This window comes from Miscanthus floridulus, chromosome 1 (genome assembly GCF_019320115.1).
Source record: "Miscanthus floridulus cultivar M001 chromosome 1, ASM1932011v1, whole genome shotgun sequence".
Lineage (NCBI taxonomy): Eukaryota > Viridiplantae > Streptophyta > Magnoliopsida > Poales > Poaceae > Miscanthus > Miscanthus floridulus.
In genome coordinates this window covers 38237017-38255221 of record NC_089580.1, presented here as the reverse complement: position 1 = coordinate 38255221, position 18205 = coordinate 38237017, and the positions used below count along the sequence as shown (strand labels likewise).

The 18205-nt window shown below is 44.1% G+C and overlaps 1 protein-coding gene and 2 pseudogenes across 1 annotated transcript in view; all 3 read right to left on the bottom strand.

Annotated features, from left to right (window-relative positions):
* Nucleotides 1-2522, bottom strand: part of LOC136479601 (zinc finger protein GIS2-like) — a 3479-nt gene extending 957 nt beyond the window's left edge. The window contains exons 1-4 of the mRNA XM_066477415.1: nucleotides 2191-2522; nucleotides 1727-1971; nucleotides 463-552; nucleotides 1-249 (exon numbers count right to left, since the gene is read on the bottom strand). The exon at nucleotides 1-249 is cut by the window's left edge and continues 957 nt beyond it. Of these exons, the coding sequence (XP_066333512.1) occupies nucleotides 1-249; nucleotides 463-552; nucleotides 1727-1908 (521 nt within the window). The 5' untranslated portion in view covers nucleotides 1909-1971; nucleotides 2191-2522. The remainder of the gene's footprint in view (nucleotides 250-462; nucleotides 553-1726; nucleotides 1972-2190) is intronic.
* Nucleotides 2523-4378: 1856 nt separating this feature from the next.
* Nucleotides 4379-8728, bottom strand: LOC136479594 (phosphatidylinositol/phosphatidylcholine transfer protein SFH10-like; annotated as a pseudogene).
* Nucleotides 8729-9641: 913 nt separating this feature from the next.
* On the bottom strand, nucleotides 9642-12855 carry LOC136454965 (uncharacterized; annotated as a pseudogene).
* Nucleotides 12856-18205: the final 5350 nt, after the last annotated feature.

Below are 18205 nucleotides of genomic sequence, written 5' to 3'. Positions count from 1 at the left end.
GCTATGTGCCCTGGTTGACGGCAGTTGTTGCAGGCCCGTTCATTGGTGCAGTCAACAGCGATGTGGCCTGGTTTAAAACATTTGTTGCATAGCTTAACACTAGCCCCTGAAGTAGGGCAATCACGTGCCAAATGACCTGTCTTGTTGCAGGTGTGGCACAGGGCCTCATTCTTGCACTCACTGGCAATGTGCCCAGACTCTTTGCAGTTCCAGCAAACAGTTTGTGAGGTGCATTCTGCTGCAAAGTGCCTGTAGAAAAAAAAAAGAACAGAGTTATGATCCACTACAAACAAACATCTGAAGAATGAAATATGGCATCTAGCGGGAATTATTAAAATAATACTCTGCACAACAATAAGTCATAAATGCGTGTTCGAGAAAAAAAAAGTCATAAATGCATTTGATTCCAACAAAAAATGGAATGAATGCAGCTATATTAAGAGTGTTGCTGGTTTATTTTACCCTGGAAGGTTACAGTTATTGCAAGTAGGCGCAGATGGGCACTCCTTAGCAAAGTGCCCAGGTCTCCGGCAGTTCTTGCATACAAGATCCCTGCAAAATCATTCGTTTTAAAAACGTTTCATTTTCCATGAGCCTGGAATATGATTCACATAAAAAATATTAAACATTGGCATAACTATGTATGAAGAGCAAAGCAATGTTTCCATTTCCATAAGATAAAGCTTATCTTGGTAAAAGATAAGAACAATGTGTGAGTGCTGAGTGCCCCTCTTTCAGTGGTAAACCATGGTGTGTGCCTAAAGATACTCCGCACCAGCTGTAGGTCTTATGAGGTGCTAGGCTGCTAGCATGAACCCTAGTGGTGCAATTTCTCCCAGGGTTCACATAGAAGAAAAAGAAATACACAACATTGTGCATTCTTTAAAAGAACACAGTGAAGCAAAATGCCTTGTTAGGTGATGAGAATAATTAGAACCCAGTTAGGTGATGAGAAGGTATTTTGGTAAGCCCACAAATATTACACCTATTTTCATGAAGGTGTTTCAACCTAGCACAATCTCCCCTCCCCACTCTCCTACACACACATACAGAGGCTCAGATGTTATGACAGGTGCCAAATTCATTAACTTGATTAGCAGAAACACAGTTCAAAACATCTCTTCCTAGATACCAGACATCAGTTGACTCTGATGTTAATGAACGTGCCTCTACAGAAGTACAATTCACATGCCAAAATGGTTTTGATTTAGTGTTTGATGAAATAACCCTATGAACATTCTATTCTTTTTTTTTCTTTACACAAATAAGCTACTGATCCTGTTTAATAAACATTATCTCATGCTGAGCAATCATTCATGTACTTGACCAATTACAAGAGTGGAAAAAGGAACAGATCATGGAGGCAGACCAAACATTGCTATTTCAAAACAGAACTGACCTCCACATAACTTGTGGAATTAAAAAAACATGGAGACGAGGGCAAATTGTGACATAAATCGGCTGTGAAGCAGCATTGAATGATCATTTTAATTTAAGCAATGGAGCGAGCTTGGACATGTACATAAGCAAACTATAGTGTAAAAGGGTGGGCATTAGATAAACTACTGGAGATAAAGAGGGGGAAACTTATCGCTCAAATCAGTGCTGATATTGGCATTACAGTGAATCACTCATGTAACATATATATACAAAAAAATAGATCTATTGTCAGCATAAGATCAATTGAAAGCAAGTCATTGAATAAAGACATAACTCAGAAGCATACCTGTAGCCACGCCGTTCTCTGCGACGGTATGGGCTGCGGCTCCTGCTGCGACTGCGACTGCGACTGCGGCGGGGTGCACGTTCACTGCGCAACCTATCTCTTCGGCGAGGACTGCGGCTCCTGCTCCTGCTGCGACTGTGGCTCCTACTTCTGCTCCTGCTGTTGCTTCTTGATGAAGTCATAAAAAACGAATCCTAATGTAACGAACTCCAAAAGTAACTTTCAGCAGCTCAGGCTCAGAGTATCTGCAGAAGAAAATGGCTAAATATCACAACTGGTAAATGGAAATAGAAACCGAAATGCCCGTCCCCTCACCCGATGCTTTTTTGCAAAACAATCGAATGTAGTGGTCATAATACATGCAGATACACTTGCAATTAGATCAGATCCGAATACAAATAGTAGGTTAGGGTTTGGGTGCTCGGTTTCGCACAGCAGGAAGGCGAGACAAGGGGTGGGCGTACCTGGTGGTGCTCGTCGCCGGCTAAGGGCCCGAAGAAGACCACGGCAACTGGCGTAGGGCGGCAGCAACGGCCGCCCAGTCGTCGCCACGGGGCGCGGTGGGAGGCGGGGGGCGGCCGGGCGGGGGAGGGAGAGCGCGCACGCTGGGGGTTAGGGAAGAACAAAAGGCAGGGTTGCAGCAATGCAGCATATAGACAGACCGTGGTCAGGGCTTGTTTGGGTGTTCCTAACTTCGCAGGGATCCCGGCCAATTCCACGGGACTTACGCTGCCCGGTGATTTGATCCTCCGCCAAACCTCTTCTGCTGTTTTTTTTTTTCCCATAACTGTGCCTAATCACGGTTTTATACAAAGTTAAGAGAAAAAGGAGAGTTATAATGTATGAGCTCATTAAGCCAAGATTTATCAAAACCAACACGATCCATACAAGCGAACGAGCCGATGGCTCAGTGGTGGGACTTGCTTAGTGGAGCACCCACGACCTGGGTTTGAGCCCCGCTCGACACTGGTTTCGCATGAGGGTTTTTCACTATTTTCTTTGTAGCCTCGAGTGTGGATGGGTTGTAGATACTGCAACTTGTACTTGAAGTATTGAAGCATAAAAAACATGATCCCTACAAGACCAATCTCACATGGATCAAACAAAGTTCACGATTAAGCAATTGCATATAAACAATTCATAATGGAATGACTATTGACCACTCTAAGAGAATCAGCGACCATAGAGACACAACAAACAAGTAATTTGTATCTATTTATGAACTAAAAGCGATTTTCTCATAGGGATGTTTAGCTGTTTGAACATCTGGATATTTAATTTGTTGCACTTCTACCAAATGATGCACGGTCAAAGCCATCCTATCAAATACTCTTGTAAAATTGCCATCGGGAAACTTTTTTTTTGCAATATTACCAATCCCGTCTACTTTCACGTACGTGTCACGAGATTTCAGCATGTCATGGAGGACCAACAAACACGTAATTTGTATCTATTTATGAACTAAAAGCGATTTTCTCATAGGGATGTTTAGCTGTCTGAGCATCTGGATATTTAATTTATTGCATTTCTATCAAATGATGCACAGTCAAAAGCCATGCTATCAAATATTCTTGTAAAATTGCCATCGGGAAACTTTTTTTGCAATATTACCAATCCCAACTACTTTCGTGTATGTGTCACGAGATTTCAGCGTGTCAGCACGAAGGACCCATGCTAAAAGACATGAATGTCCCTCCTTCGTCCCTTTCCCTCACTTCCTCGTCCCTCTTGCACGCCTCCTCCCGACCAAATTTTCACTTATGTCTTCTCCAGCTCCCCCCTCTCCCAAGCGATGCCACCCCATACACACCTCTGCCACTAAGGACACCCTCCATGGTCCATCACCACTGCCACCCCCTCGCCATTAAGCTTGATGTCGACGGTCCTGCCATCAAGCTCGCCGTTTGACACCCTCCATGCTCCTGCAGCTCTTCCTAGCCAATCGCACTGTTCGCTGGTTGGTTTCTGAGCTGATAAGCCCAACTGATGCTGGTTTGTTGTGAGAGAAAAACAATGTTGGTTGGCTGATAAACTCTTATTAAAACCAACAAGCGAACAGGCTGAATGACTTACATCAGACTAGTGCTTCACTGCATCTCGCCAGAGTACAACCCACTCTTCACCTTTCGCTTGCTCTGCATGGATTTGGATGATGAGGTTGGCAAGGGATGTGGAGAAGTCGGCCTAGCCTCTAGAACTCTAGACGGGGAGGGGGCCGGGGCAGATAGCACTCCGCTCTCTTGAGAAAAATGCTAGTCGGTGCGCCCTACGCAAAGGATTATCATAGCGCAACATATGATAAACTATATAAAGAGCTGAAACCATTCAAGTCAGTGTGTTGTGGCCTTGTGGTTGACAACTTTGACTTACACTAACGAGAAATCACATTGCCCTACTACAGCAAACCGTTAAGAAAGACATCGAAGGGCTCAAATTGAACTATGAACCAACATTTGCCACACACAGGATATTATTCATCTGCGCTCATATTGAGAGAGAAAGCACTATCATGGCGGTCTGACGACAACCGAGAAGAAGTTGCCAAGGTAAACAACACCCTAGCATCCTAGCAGCAACACATGTATGTATATACTCTATTACTCAGCTGATAATCGAAGATCTACTATAGGAGAGTAGGCAATTCCATAGCTCTCAGGCACTGGGTGGAACAGATGCGGGGTCGTTCATCCCAAGCCAGAAACACGATGAAGATGCACACCATCAGTAGGCCAATTATTGCAGCCCTGATGGCATTCTCGCAGCTATAAGCTGATGGGATCTCTTCTTCATCGAAGTCTGTGACAGGTGATCCGTCATCAACGCTGACCAAGCGAGGCTGGTTCTTGCTCCCTTCCCCTGCCTGTATCACTGAACTATTACGAGGCTTCTCACATTGTGGGCAGCTGCATTTACCGCCCAGAAATGCTGGCACAACCTGCAAGAACTCTGCCAATGTCTTCTTGTACGAATCTCCCTCAAAACGTAACTTCTGCATTGTAGATGGTTTCAAAACCTGTATAGAATTAAGCTATAAGTACCATGTGATGTTGCAATCTACCAGTGAAAAGCTACAAAAGTTAAACTGATCCTTTCTACAGATTATTTTAACTTGTAGTGAACCTTGGTTGGTTTGTGTCCTAATTAGATTACCAAGTTTAGTAAAAAACAAGTGTTGCAGGAAACTTTTTGCATCAAACAAAAGTTGAAGTGGATAAATAGTATTGAGTTTCAAAATTTTAAACAGACATGCTCATGAAGGAATCAGGTACCATACCAGTCCCACTAACCATCACTGACCAAACAAGATCATGAAAAACTTATTATTATCTATTTATTTTATCTATACAACACCGCATGATATCTATATATACAAGAGGGGCCCAGTTGATAACACAGGTAGATAAAAATACAAAGTGCTATCTTTACAAATATTTGCATCCTCCCATTATACACAGCATCCATTAGGGTTTGGGATTAAGACAAGATTGTGCTGTTCGTCAGCATTCCAAGTTACCATATGAGAGTGAAGATTTCATATGTGGCCACTAGATTTTGTATGTCGTTGACAAAGTATATCTCCATGAACTGACATGCATGTTTAGAACAAAGATATTGTGTTGTCAAGAAAACTACAGATCTTACAATGAATTGACGGCGCATCGTCAATAATGCACTTCTAGACATATTAAAAGAACAGCAGTTGTAGTTAAAAACTTGAAATATTTTGTCACCTTATAACATAACAGACATAACTAAAGCAGGTCATTTAAAAAATATTCATCACCCAAATAAAACAGGCAAAGTGGATACACAAGACAAAACCAGCAGCATGAGATGCAAGTAGGGAGTAATAATTATCTTACTTGAAGAAATGTTTGTGCAATAACTCTGACAACTGGAGGAAGGCGGACAACAAACAATACCCCAAGACAATTCGGGTAGTTTTCTTGAACTACAGTGATAAATGACCTCATCATTTGCATTGGAAATCTGAATGGAGAAATCCCATGGCAATCCAGCAAAACGGTAATTCTTGAATCTTCTTCATTGGTCAAATTCACAACACCATGGTCAATTTGAGAAACTGAATTGAAAGACATCAGTGCGATAGTAGTCACCCTACATGTGAGTTTGACTACCCAGCAGTAAACTTTGAGGCCATAATGACATTATCACGTAGAGAATGATAATCATCAAGAACATAAATAAATTTACAGACAGAACAGTTTGGGAAATTACCTACTGCTTGCCCGAAACAGGGTCTATCACGAGGTGGTATGCTGGAGCATGCAAGTCCGAGACAAATTACTAAATAAGGCCGAAGCATTGTGTCAAATCCATGCCAAAAGACTAAGTGAGACCGTTTATCAAGTTCTTGCAATGTAAGTATGTGAAACGTTTCCCTCCAACGAATTGTCTTCTTAACCGAAGAGAGTAAACTTGAAAAGTCACCATTTGCAGCGACATAAAATCTACGTAACTCATATTCAGGAAACCTGAAACATCCATCTAGAGTCAGTTGTGTGGAACTAGGATGCTCATTTCAGACATGTGCTACCTTCCTAATAAAGGCAGCTTGATTAAAAGACTACTGTATAAACAAAATGATATTATATATCTTCTTTATTTGTAGATAATAGCATTGCAAGCAAGATCAAAAGATTACCAACATAATATAACAACTAATTTGTAGAATTCATTAAATTGAGAACTTAGAAGCTGTGTCTATCCTCACACAGATAACATAGACAGTAACATATTTCTGCACTTCTATCAAAGTTCTCTTCTTAAGGATAAACTGATGTCCCCATATTCAGAAGTACAGTAAAAAAGCGCTTCAAAATGTACAAAGAACTTTTTTGCCTGCTGCATAGTGTTTCAGATCCTAACTCAAGGACAAATACTCCAATAGTTCCAAATATGATGCACATGAATAGCAAAGAATATAGCAGAAAGTCACCTCTCGGGCAAAGTGATTCCTTGCTTCTCAAGCTCCCTGAAAAGTAACACAAGCCAGTTCTCTTGCACAATTTCCTTTGTGCCATCAGCAGCATCGCTAAAACAAGTCAAACCCAGTGTGTTATTAAACAAGGCAGACTTCTTTTTGTTAAGAGTATATATTTGGTAGTTAGGATTGTAAATGAGGTATTGGCATAAGTATCCAAGGAGGTGTCTTGCCCCCCAAGTCTATGTACTCTCTATATATACTGCCCGAGAGGGCCAATGCAATACATCCACGCATTATTTGCAATCCTTCCAGCTTCACTCTTCATACCACTATCTAATTGCTGTGATAGGATGCCAAAGAACTAGAATAGTATAATATCATAATTCAATGACAACAAACCAGTAAAGCACTATATAAACTAAGAGATATTTATTGGCTTATTTCTCAAGTTTTAACCAACCTTGTGCCGGAAGTTGATGCCACTTCATTTGTTTCAGAAGGTGTCTCAGAATGTTCGGTATTGTTATCTGGTTCATCGTCACGCTTGGAAGACAGCTCACTTACTGTTGTTGTGACTAACAGAAACAACAGTGGCATGGATAGTTTCTGCAGTAGAGAACAAATCATCAATTACTTGGAGCACTTTTTTTTTGGGAAAATAAAATGCTATTTTGGAATGTGTTATGCAACCCATTCAAGTATCCAACAATGTATCGAAGAAGGGAAAAGATACAAATGAGATTTGATTGACATCTACAGAGCACTCATCACATGAATTTACCTGGGATGTTCCACAGTAAGTACAGGTTATCTTGTGAAGTGCTGCAATGTACATTAAATAAGACATGTCCATTTTTTGTCACTGTCATAAAAGGTAGCTACATAGCCCTCTTAATGGCGATTATGAGGTAGGTGCCACCTCGCCTAGCGCTTACCACATTTTAGGAAAATGTTTTTGATTTATAATCTGTCTAGAAGCCCAGATGATGTTGCAAGGAGGCCATTGTGCAAAACACCCAATGCCCCAAACCAAACTCCTAGTCTTATGCCAGCTCTAAGCTAAGTAGAATTCTTCATATATTAAACAAGAGTGTGAGTCAGAACATTTCACTACAGATTAACTCTGGACCAGTCATGGTTTGACTTGGCATGGGCTCAAAGGACGGATAAAATGTTTGTCAAGGCTACAAAAAAAGTACAACATGCAATTGAGCAAACGCCTAAAACAGTGCTCTTGTTGCTGTAGTGTTGAAACTAAAAAAGGCTGCTAAAAAATATGCCAGAATGGAAAGAAAATTTGAGCATCCTAAGAACCTATTGACAAGATAGTGCTGCTCGATCTATGTTAATTTCTAGAGAAAATTGTTCCAGGTCACCATGTTTGAAACACAAATAAACTATATAATTTACATCAGAACCAAACATGTTATTAAGATTGTGAGTAAATGAGACAATGTTGACGTACTACAGTACTATGGTCAAATCAGTAGACAGAAGGTAGTAATGGATAACAAAGTAGCATTGCCCCTCCCTCATCTATCTTTCATCTAAGTCAAGGAATAATACAATATCTAGGCATGTGGTATTTGCTAAAGCACTAACTAATTTTGAAAATAAAGAGTATCCATTTTGGAGAGCTGAGAAATCAAATAACCTGAATTCCCTGCACGAGAAATTTGAGTGGTGCCCATCTTTGGATCCAACTAAATGGAGGATACACAAGGATTTGCAATGCTTGAACAGAATTCCATATGAAAGGGCATCTTGCTTTAGAAACTCTTCTGACTGCCTCAAGAGCAACGACCTTAATCAGAAATGATGCCACATGGCCTATTGAATCCCCACCCAAGATCAGTTGTTTTGATGGCACAATGCGGTTCACACACTTAGGTGAAATGCCCTTTGCTGGAGAAGCAACCCACGTGCCCTGGTACTTCCTGTCATTGCCTGAAGGTTGCAAGTCTTTGCTTGCATTCGCCATTGCTTAGAAGCAAAAGCAGAGACAGAAGACAGGCCCTGCTATTCACATGTACCACCAGCTTCAGCTAAAACAAACCACCTCTAGCCACTGTAGAAAGATTATAACGAGGAAATTTATGTCAACATAAGAAATGCGTAACAATAAGCAGACGCAATGCATAACAACAACAGAACTGGCAACCCAGGAAGAACATACTAAACACACCTAACTATGTGATGACCAAAAGAAACAAGAGTAATATAAGGTGTCGATTTCAGGCCTAACCGACCAATTTCGATGTCCTAGTATAAACATAGCGGTTGATACGACCTGGACATCGCTCCCTACTCCCTCAGCAAAGAGAAATTTAGATATCTAACCCATTATTCGAGCACCTCTCGTAATATAACCTTCAATTCGCATGTCTTTAAAAATATGACCCATGTCCTATGAATTGTTTTGAAATTTAGTCTTTTTGAGATTTTCTCCATTTCTGTAATTCCAGGGGCTCTCTTCACTGTTTAGGGCATGGGAAAAGACGTTACTACCCCTCCCTCATTCTAGGGACGCATGCCTAGCCACTCGGATGCATCCTAGGTGGTGTAATCTCCTTCCTAGCCTATTCATTTTTCTTCCCAGCTCCGTCCCATGCTCCTAAAGACTAATATTTTGCACAGATCAAATATATATGTTCAAAATAAATGTAAATAACATGTTTTACACGATAAAAATAGCCATACAATTTTACCATAAATAATAAAATCAACTGCACAATTCCAGCATAGATTTAATATTAGTACACGTTCACATACAATTTAATAAATAGGTTCACGTCAACAACTCAGTCATCTAGCCAATCTGATATGACTACAAGTTCACATAGTTCACATAAAAATAGCCATACAAAAGAGAGTCATCCAGCCAATTTAGGACCACAAGTTCACATGCACAAAAGATGGCCGGAAATCTTAACAGACAAAAGTCTCATGACATTAAAGGAAGATTATTCAAGCATCCATGTTCTTCTCCTTCCTTGGAATGAGTTTTTTCTTGAGACCTAGCCTCTTCCTTGGACTCTTCCTTGGAGTGGTCATTGTATTACTTGGCCCTTCTCCAGTTTCACTACATATCATAGGTCAATGGAATGGTTCAGTACATGAGATAAGATGCACACATGTCACACACAATGAATGATTTTTACCTTATTGTAATTGCTCTAGGGCTCATAGTGATTTGATTTGTCCCTCCAAGTTCCCCCATTATTAGTTGCAATTGGCTAAAAAATGAGAAAGGTTAATTGCAATAGGTTAAAAGAGACTAGTGTTGATTTTAGTTTTTAGGAATCACCTTTGCCTCCTTGTAACAGGTTCAGGACTAGTGTTGATTTCACTTGTGCTTTCTGCCACTACAACCTTCTGCCTTTTGGATGGACTAGGAGTTGCATCACCTTTGCTATAACCAGCAGGTCTCCATGCCTTCCCTTTCTTGGCTCGACTTTTCCTGTATAAGAAAAATTGAGATGAATACAAAATATTCAGCAAGTATGCATTATTTCAAAAAGGCATGCACATTTACCTCTTCTTTGTTCCATTAAGAGGGCACTTTAGAGAGTTAGTCCTATGGCCAAGACCCAAGCAATTTTGACACTTAACCTTCCACATGTCTTTGCCCCTAGGCTTGCTTCCCTTGTTCTCTAGGCTGCTAGGGTTTCTATTTTTCCATTGTCTTCCAACATCTCTCTTATCTAGTGGTGGCATCACTTTGAATCCAAGTTGCACACGCACCCACTGAGATTTATTGGGCAGTGGTTTGATCACACCACCATAGGCTAGTCTAAAATGATACACTGAATAATAAGGATCCAAGTAGTCTTCCATCTTAGCATTTCTACAAGTGATGTTGAGTGTCAAAGCATGTGCACATGGTTTACCTGACACTTGCCACTCCATGCAGGTGCATACATGGTCCTTAATATTCACCACATGTCTTATGATCTTGTGTGAAGCAGTGACCTCTGAGACCTATGCTTCATCCCTTCCACCTGCTTCTGTGTTCAACTGATCGAGCTACCGGGTCATTGCATATAGCTGGCGTACAACAAGTGGCAGCATTACATGTCCTTCAAATTTTTCACCTATCCTTCTCCTTCTTGCATAAAGTTCCATGAATTTGGACCTCAGTTTGTCTACAAGGTCAGCCACTGGAAGGTCCATAAGGTCTTTCACCCAATTGTTCCAAACCTCTACCACATTGTTGGTGATATGATCACACTTTATTGCCTCTGAGAATTGGCTCCTCATCCACTTTAACTTGTGATTGGCTTTCAACCATGGCTCAACATTCTTGTTTACTTCATACATCTTCTTCATCAAGTATTCATGGTATTCTGGTTGAAAAGTCCTGGCTGTAGGATACATTCTCCCAAATGCAGGCCCTTGAAACCTCTTGCTAAAATTCTTCATCAGATGGACAAAACATTCTCTATGCTCTGCCCAAGGGAATACCTTCTTCACTGCATTCTCTAGGCCCTTGCAAGCATCTGAACTTATAGCTAGGTGAGGTGGATCACCAATTGCCTTTTGCAACAGCTGCATAAACCAAGTCCAATTATCAGCAGTCTCACCATCAAAAAATCCAAATGCAACTGGAAAAATCCAGTTGTGCCCATCTAGTGCTATAGCTGAAGGTAGGTGTCCGTTCCATCTACCATTGAGAGCTGTAGAATCAATACTCAAAAATGGCCTACAACCATTAAGGAAACCATCAATGCTTGGCTTCATACAACAAAAGAACCTATGAAAAAATACACCTTCCTTCGTATTCACAACCTCTATCTCTACAACACTTCTTGGCATTCTGAGCTCAATCTCTGTCTTGAAGTTGAACAAATAACCAAAACTATCTTCCCATGTGCCAAAAAGTTCCTATCTTGCCTTCTCCCTCCCAAGATGCACAATTGGGTACCCAATTGTGACTTGATACTTTTCCTCTAACTCTTTTTTTAGTTTTGTTGCAAGCATGTTTGGATCCTTCTTTAGAAAAGGGATTGCCTTATCTCTTACCCATTTGTAGCTTGCCATATTGGTTATCAATTCTTTAGTAGATGGACAAAAATGCTTTCCTTTATTTACTACAACCTGTCAAATTGAAACAAACATGTCAGTTAGTGTGTTGCATATGAAAAGTGACAGAACATCCATGCATATATATGAAAAGTGTTAGCGTGCTGCATATGAAAAGTGACAGAACAGCCATGCATATATATAAAAAGTGTTAGCGTGCTGCATATGAAAAGTGTTAGTACCCTGACTTGTTGATCATCACGCATCAACCTTGCTGAAATAGTCCATGAACAACCCTCATGAGCGCATTTGCCGCTGAAATAATCTTTGCGAGATTTCTTTGTTGCAAGCTGAAATTGCCCCTTTATAGCATGATGTTGCACTGCAGCCCTAAACTCATCCATACTAGAACATATTGTTCCAACTTCCATTGGAGGGTCTTCTTTGTCACAGAAAATAGAATCCTCACCAGGTACATGATCATGAACCAACAAGTCTACATCTTGTAGCTCCACATCATCAAGATTAATTTTAGACACCTTTTGGGCCCCCATCCTAGCATGTTTAGCTCTCTCATCCTCTGCTCTAAGGCCAAGAAACTCATACATTGCATCCTCATCCATCATAGAAAGTGCAGTACCAATCTGGTCTTCTGTAAGAGGAGTTATTAGCAGACTCTCCTAGTCAATTTGATGAGAAACAACTGCATGATTGCCGTAATCTCCTTGTTCCGTGGCATTGTCATGGCCTACATTACTTGTAGCAGCCTCTACCTCTGTAACAGCTAAGTTGGAAAATATTTCAATGGGTTTATCCATGACATCAACAATGGACAGATCGATTCTACTGGATACCAACAAAAAAATAAAAGAGACACAATTTAGATTGTACCCCCAAATCAATAGGAACCCTAAACATACAGTACAGAGGGAGGAGATTGGGGCTCTTACCCTAGAGCCATGGAGCAGGTGGAGGTCATAGCCCCTTCAGTCACAGTCCAATGGACGACGCAGGGGCTGGCCTGGTGGTGGACGCCGCAAACCCCCTCTAACTCTAGCTTCCTTGCCGAGAGGAGGAGGTGCAGCTGCCAGCGGGAGGAGGAACTGCAGGGAGGCGCGAGGAGGAGGAGCAGTGGGAGGAGGGCGCGGGCGCTGGCCATGGCTGGCGGGCGGCGGGCGGCGACCGGACCTAGCCGGCGGTGGGCGGCAGAGACTGGGCAGCTCGCAGACGCCGCGGTGCATGGGAGTCCGTCTCTGCGCTCGCGACTCGTGCTCCTGCGAGTCTAGTCCAGGCCCCAGCGAGCGGGAACAAAACAGAAACAAGGGAGGGGTAATGATGTCTTTTCTCCCATCCCAAACAGTGAAAGAGGATTTTTGGAATTACAGAAATAGAGAAATCATTGAAAAGATTAAATTTCAAAACAATTCGCAGGACATGGGTCATTTTTCCAAAGACATGCGAATTGAGGGTTATATTATGAGAGGCGCGCGAATAACGGGTTAGATATCTAAATTTCTCCTCAGCAAATGGGAAGGGCAGACTTAACGAGGGGATGGGGTTTCAGTTAGCTGAGCCTCAATTTATTTGCAAAAAAACAGCTATTATTACAAACCCGCCAGTCACCATCCACCAAACAAATGCTTAGCTAACCGCTTGGACGGAGGGATTAGAGTATCCATCCCAGCAAGACTGATCTAGATTAGATCGCTCATTAGTCACTGCGTATGCATACTAATATCCTATGGAGCCCAAAAAACCCACCCATAGGTAGAACAATCCACCATCCGAGCGATCCAGCCGTGCTTCCTTACCCACGAACGAAGAAATCAATCCAAACACAGCTGGACCTTCAAGTGACACTAGCATCCACGCCGCGCAGTGAGAGGAGGCGAGGAGGAAGACGGCTTCAGGATAAATTCCCTCTAGGTGGTCCACGTCAGCGGAAGGAGGCCTGCTCACCGGTCGCTTTAGGGCTGGAATGCGCCCTCGCGTCGCGAGGCGCGGGGATCGGGAAACGAGCACGGATCTGAGGGAGTGCAGGGGAAGGAAGCAGGAGTGAGGAACACGAACACTCCCACGGCCACGGGGGAAGAGCCTTTTCATCAGCCTGTTCGTTTGGTCGGCTTATCAGCCGAATAGTATTTTTTTCTCACACCAAATCAGTCAACGGTACTTTTAGCTATAGCTTGTAAGCCAAACAAGTCCAAACAAATGGGACACATATGTGCCAGTATGAAAGAGGCTCCAAACGCGATTAAAAAGTCCAAACAAACTGGTGTCATCATACTTTTTCCCCTCCCAAGCCGTTTGCCAGCCTGACACGTAGAACCAGCCAGTGAAAACGACTAAAATGCCCTTCTTTCATAACCTCATCCTCTACCTCTTTCTCTCTCTGTCGGGTGGGGCCAAGTTGTCAACGACTCCAACACCTTCTTTCTCCTCAAGACAAGCAGCACGAGCTGAGGCCTAGCGCCCGCTGCTTCAGCCGATGTGGAAGGAGCATGGGACGATGACAGGGATGGGGATGGCACCACAGATGGGTCGGTCTCCATCTCCGTCTCCTCGCCCTTGCTCGCGCTGCCAAACTGGAGGCACTTGCCGTCTGAGCGCACCCCTGCCTGCACGCCAGTCGCTAGCACGAGCCCTATCTCAGACGCCCACCTTGCTTGCATCTCACGTCGGGTGCTCCGGTGCCACCATGAGCGCATGCTCACCGTTCTCGGGGCTGGCTGAGAGCCACGCCGTGCCCTGTGGGACAATGGCCACACACTGCCCCAAGCTAGTCGCGAGCTGCACCTAAGGTTCGGCCACGCCGCGCCTAGGGGTAGACCACGCCGCGAACTGGAGGATGGCTGCGCTACGCCTAGAGGCTGGCTGCGCGTCGCTTCAAGGCCCACCACGCCTCGCTGAACGCCATGCGCGCGGGCGGCGTGGCTGGAGGGGTAGGGCACGGCTACGCGCAAGACGATGGGGCAAGGCGTAGCCATGCGAGCAGGTGGAGCCACCTCCTGCATTAGGGATACTGAGACGATGACCAAGAGAGGGATGGAAAAATCTAGCCACGCACGTTCTTGGTTTTATGACCATGGTGGATAGCGGCGATGGGATTAGCCGATACAGCCAATACCCTTGATTGTTCTCAATAGGATTGCTTCCAGGAGCTAGCCTTCAACCTTAATCGCTCATTGCTACAAGGAATCAAAACAAGAAGGCTTGCTTGTGGCAAATTTTGAAAGATGCAGAGGGTGGTTCTGGCTTTTATAGCCAAGCATTGAGAGGCAGGGCCAACATGGGCTCGACCAGTGGCTTCCAGACCATGGCGGGGCATCCACTTGCGCAGGTGGCGGTGCTGCGGACATGGGTGGTGGGCACCACACTTGCCACATAGGAGGAGCTCATCGCCGCCATGGATAAGGCCCTGGCTGGGGGATGACACCTAGGCCCAGATGATGACATCATGTGCGACCACGATGTATGCCAAGGAACGACAACCTCACCTACGTCTAGCTCACCCACCTTCTAGAATGGCGCTCAAGGGCCTCGTCAAGCTGTAGGAGTGGTCGCACGACGGCAGTAGCTTCACCGCCGTGCATCAGGGCGGAGTTCGCTCATGATGGTCGGGGCAGAGCTCGCCCATGGCGGTTGGGGTGGAGCTAAGCTTGCCCGCACGTTGGTAGCGGTGGCTGGGGTGCTGGTCATGTTGGCCGAGGATGCCCCCAGCATGGGCTCTCGGGCGCCATTGATTCGGCCGGGGCGGCGCTGCTACACGGAAGAGAAGAAAAAAGAGGAAGGTTTGGGTGGCTAGCAAATGGGCCCCACTATAGGGCAACATGGTCATTTCATCTGTTTGTTTGACATTGTTAGAGGTAAAAGTGGATGGAATGGCGTGGAAGGCAAGAAAGTTTAGCTTCATGGCATCAGGGTGCGTTTGAACTTTTTAGTGGCCTATAGGCCAGGACCATCTTTCATAATGGCGCATAGGTAAAAGGCTCGTGGGGGAAGAGGAGAAGAAGAGAGAGAGATCCATGGGTGGGGGCGGAAGAATAGATAGAGACAGGTTGCGGCCGAGAGGAGAACTGTTGAGAAGTGTGCGCTTATGTCCTTCTCGTGTTATGCGTGGGGCGTGGTGGTTCATTCATGGACGCTGCAGCATGGGCCTAGAGGACTAGACCAGATGAGACGACCATGTAGGTACTAGATGCTCAGAGACTAGAATGGATCTGGATTCATCGTGACGTCAAACGTGAGCAGAGCCCAATTCATCGTCTGCAATGGTTAGAGATGGTTTGGTTTTGCCGAGCATGTTTTCAATTTGGGCGTCGTGCTCACCATTGCTCGCTCGTGTATGACATCACCTTGGGGCAAAAGGCGTCGCCTAGGCATCGAATCCGCTGAGGCGGACGGCGCACGTGAGGGAAAACACCGCGAGTTGCGCGCACAGAGGAAAGAGCGGCGCAGGAAATAGAGACACGAGCATGGGAAAGAGGGAGCAGGGCATGCATACCTCCTACCAAAGACGCATCCATCTGACTCATGCCAGTCAAGAGAGGGAGGGAAAGGGAGGTGAGAGGGAGAGAGAATAGCGTGGTGGCTCACTTGAAATCGGGCAGTGGGCTGTTGGCACCTGTGACCCTGAGTAACCGCGACTTCTGCCCCATCCACAACCAAGACTCCCGTCCCATCTATGACCATCTCTGAGACTTCTCTATCGCCTCCTCCATCATAGGCTCCACTCTGTAGGTATGCTCTCCCCTCTTGGCCTCTCCTTCCTTTGTTCTTCCTCTAATCCTCCACCCCTCTTTTCACTGTGGCTCTGCTTTTCCTCCCCTTCTTTATCTGCTTTGCTTCTTGTACTCGTGCTCTGCTCTACTCTTTTCTATTATTTGTGGTGCTATGTAGGAACACTAGCTCATAGTTGTGCTCCTTTCTTCTAGTATATGCCCCTATGGTTGCCTAATTGGTTAATTGGTGTGAATATGTGCTTGTCTCTCTAAACTTTGATGCATAAGAGATGGACATATGGCTAATTTATTTACCTGTCAGTGTGATATGTGCCTCTCTGATTGTGAAGACCAATATAAAACTACCTAATTGCCTATTATTATATTACATGTACCGATTGTCTGCTAATATTGTTTTTTAATACTTGCCAACTTGCTAATTTTTTACTGCCTAGTGCCTAGTGACCTGTGTACTTATTTTAAGTGCTTATGTGGCTCTGTGCTCACTGCTCGAATTAGAGTCAGCAGTGTGCGCTATACTCAATCTCCTCAATTTTTAATTACTCTCTTGGTTCTTTCTATGCAGCACAAACCAACACGAAAGAATGACAAGTCCACCTTCTGTCAACAATGAGAATTCTGATCCCAAGACCGACAAAGCAAGAAAGGCCAACTCAAATGATCTAGGCTAAAAGTATGGATATTGGGCAAACCTTCAGAAGATAGATATGGTGACATGTACTCTTTGTGACACTGAGGTTTCTGGAGGGATAAAAAGGGATGAAGCAGCATCTGGCAGGTGAATATGGAGATTAAAAATGTGTCCTAAGACCACCACTGCTATTAGGAAGGAGATGAGAGATTACTTGGAATCCAATAAGAGGAGGAGGTCATTGTTCAACGAAGAGGGTGATGAGCCACCCAAGGAACCAGCAGATGTGGTGGTGGTGGATGCAATAGTAGCTAGAGCTGAATCTGTTCAAGTTGAAGACACTGCACCTACAGAATCCCAAGCTTCCAAGGTGTAGCCAAGTTTAGGGACCACAGCTAAACAAAGACATGCAAATTATTTATGCAAGGCTACTTGTCGGTGCAGAAAGTGACCAACATATAAATATTTATAATTTTGATGTACGTTGTGATCAGAGGTGGCCTAGCACTCAATGATATAGGGTTTATACTAGTTCAGGCAACGTGCCCTACGTCCAGTTTTAGTCGGTCGGTGACTTTATTCCTAAGCCTAGGTGCTCGAAGTTTGCTGTGGGGTTACAAACGGAAGGGAGAAAGATGGGGGTACAAGAGGTCCAGTTAGACTCTGGTCTGAAGGGCCAAGAGTGACAGGAGCTCCATTATGTGCTAAGTGTTCAAGTGTGTGCTTTGTATAACTTTAGAGTGTCTAAAGCTACAATAGATGAATCGATATAAGTGAACTAAGGGGTCCCTTTGTTGGGAGAGGGCGCATCCCCTTTTATAGATGAAGGGGACGACCTTACAAGAGAGAGAGAATATGTATGCTACTAAGTCTTGTTGCCCACGCCAGCGGGTACCAGATAATGGTAGGCGCCCACAATACTGTTTAATGTCAGATGCACGTGGGATGTTGTGTCATCTTTTTCTGGTATGGCAGACGTCGGTGTCTGCCATACTATTGATGCCTAGAGGTATGTAGGGGGGTTTACCATGTACGCCTAGTACGGTAAATGCCAGTGCCCACAACACTGTTGATGCTAGAGGTATGTGGGGGGAGCCTTACCGTGTTTGTCTGGTATGGGAGTTGATGGCGCGCAC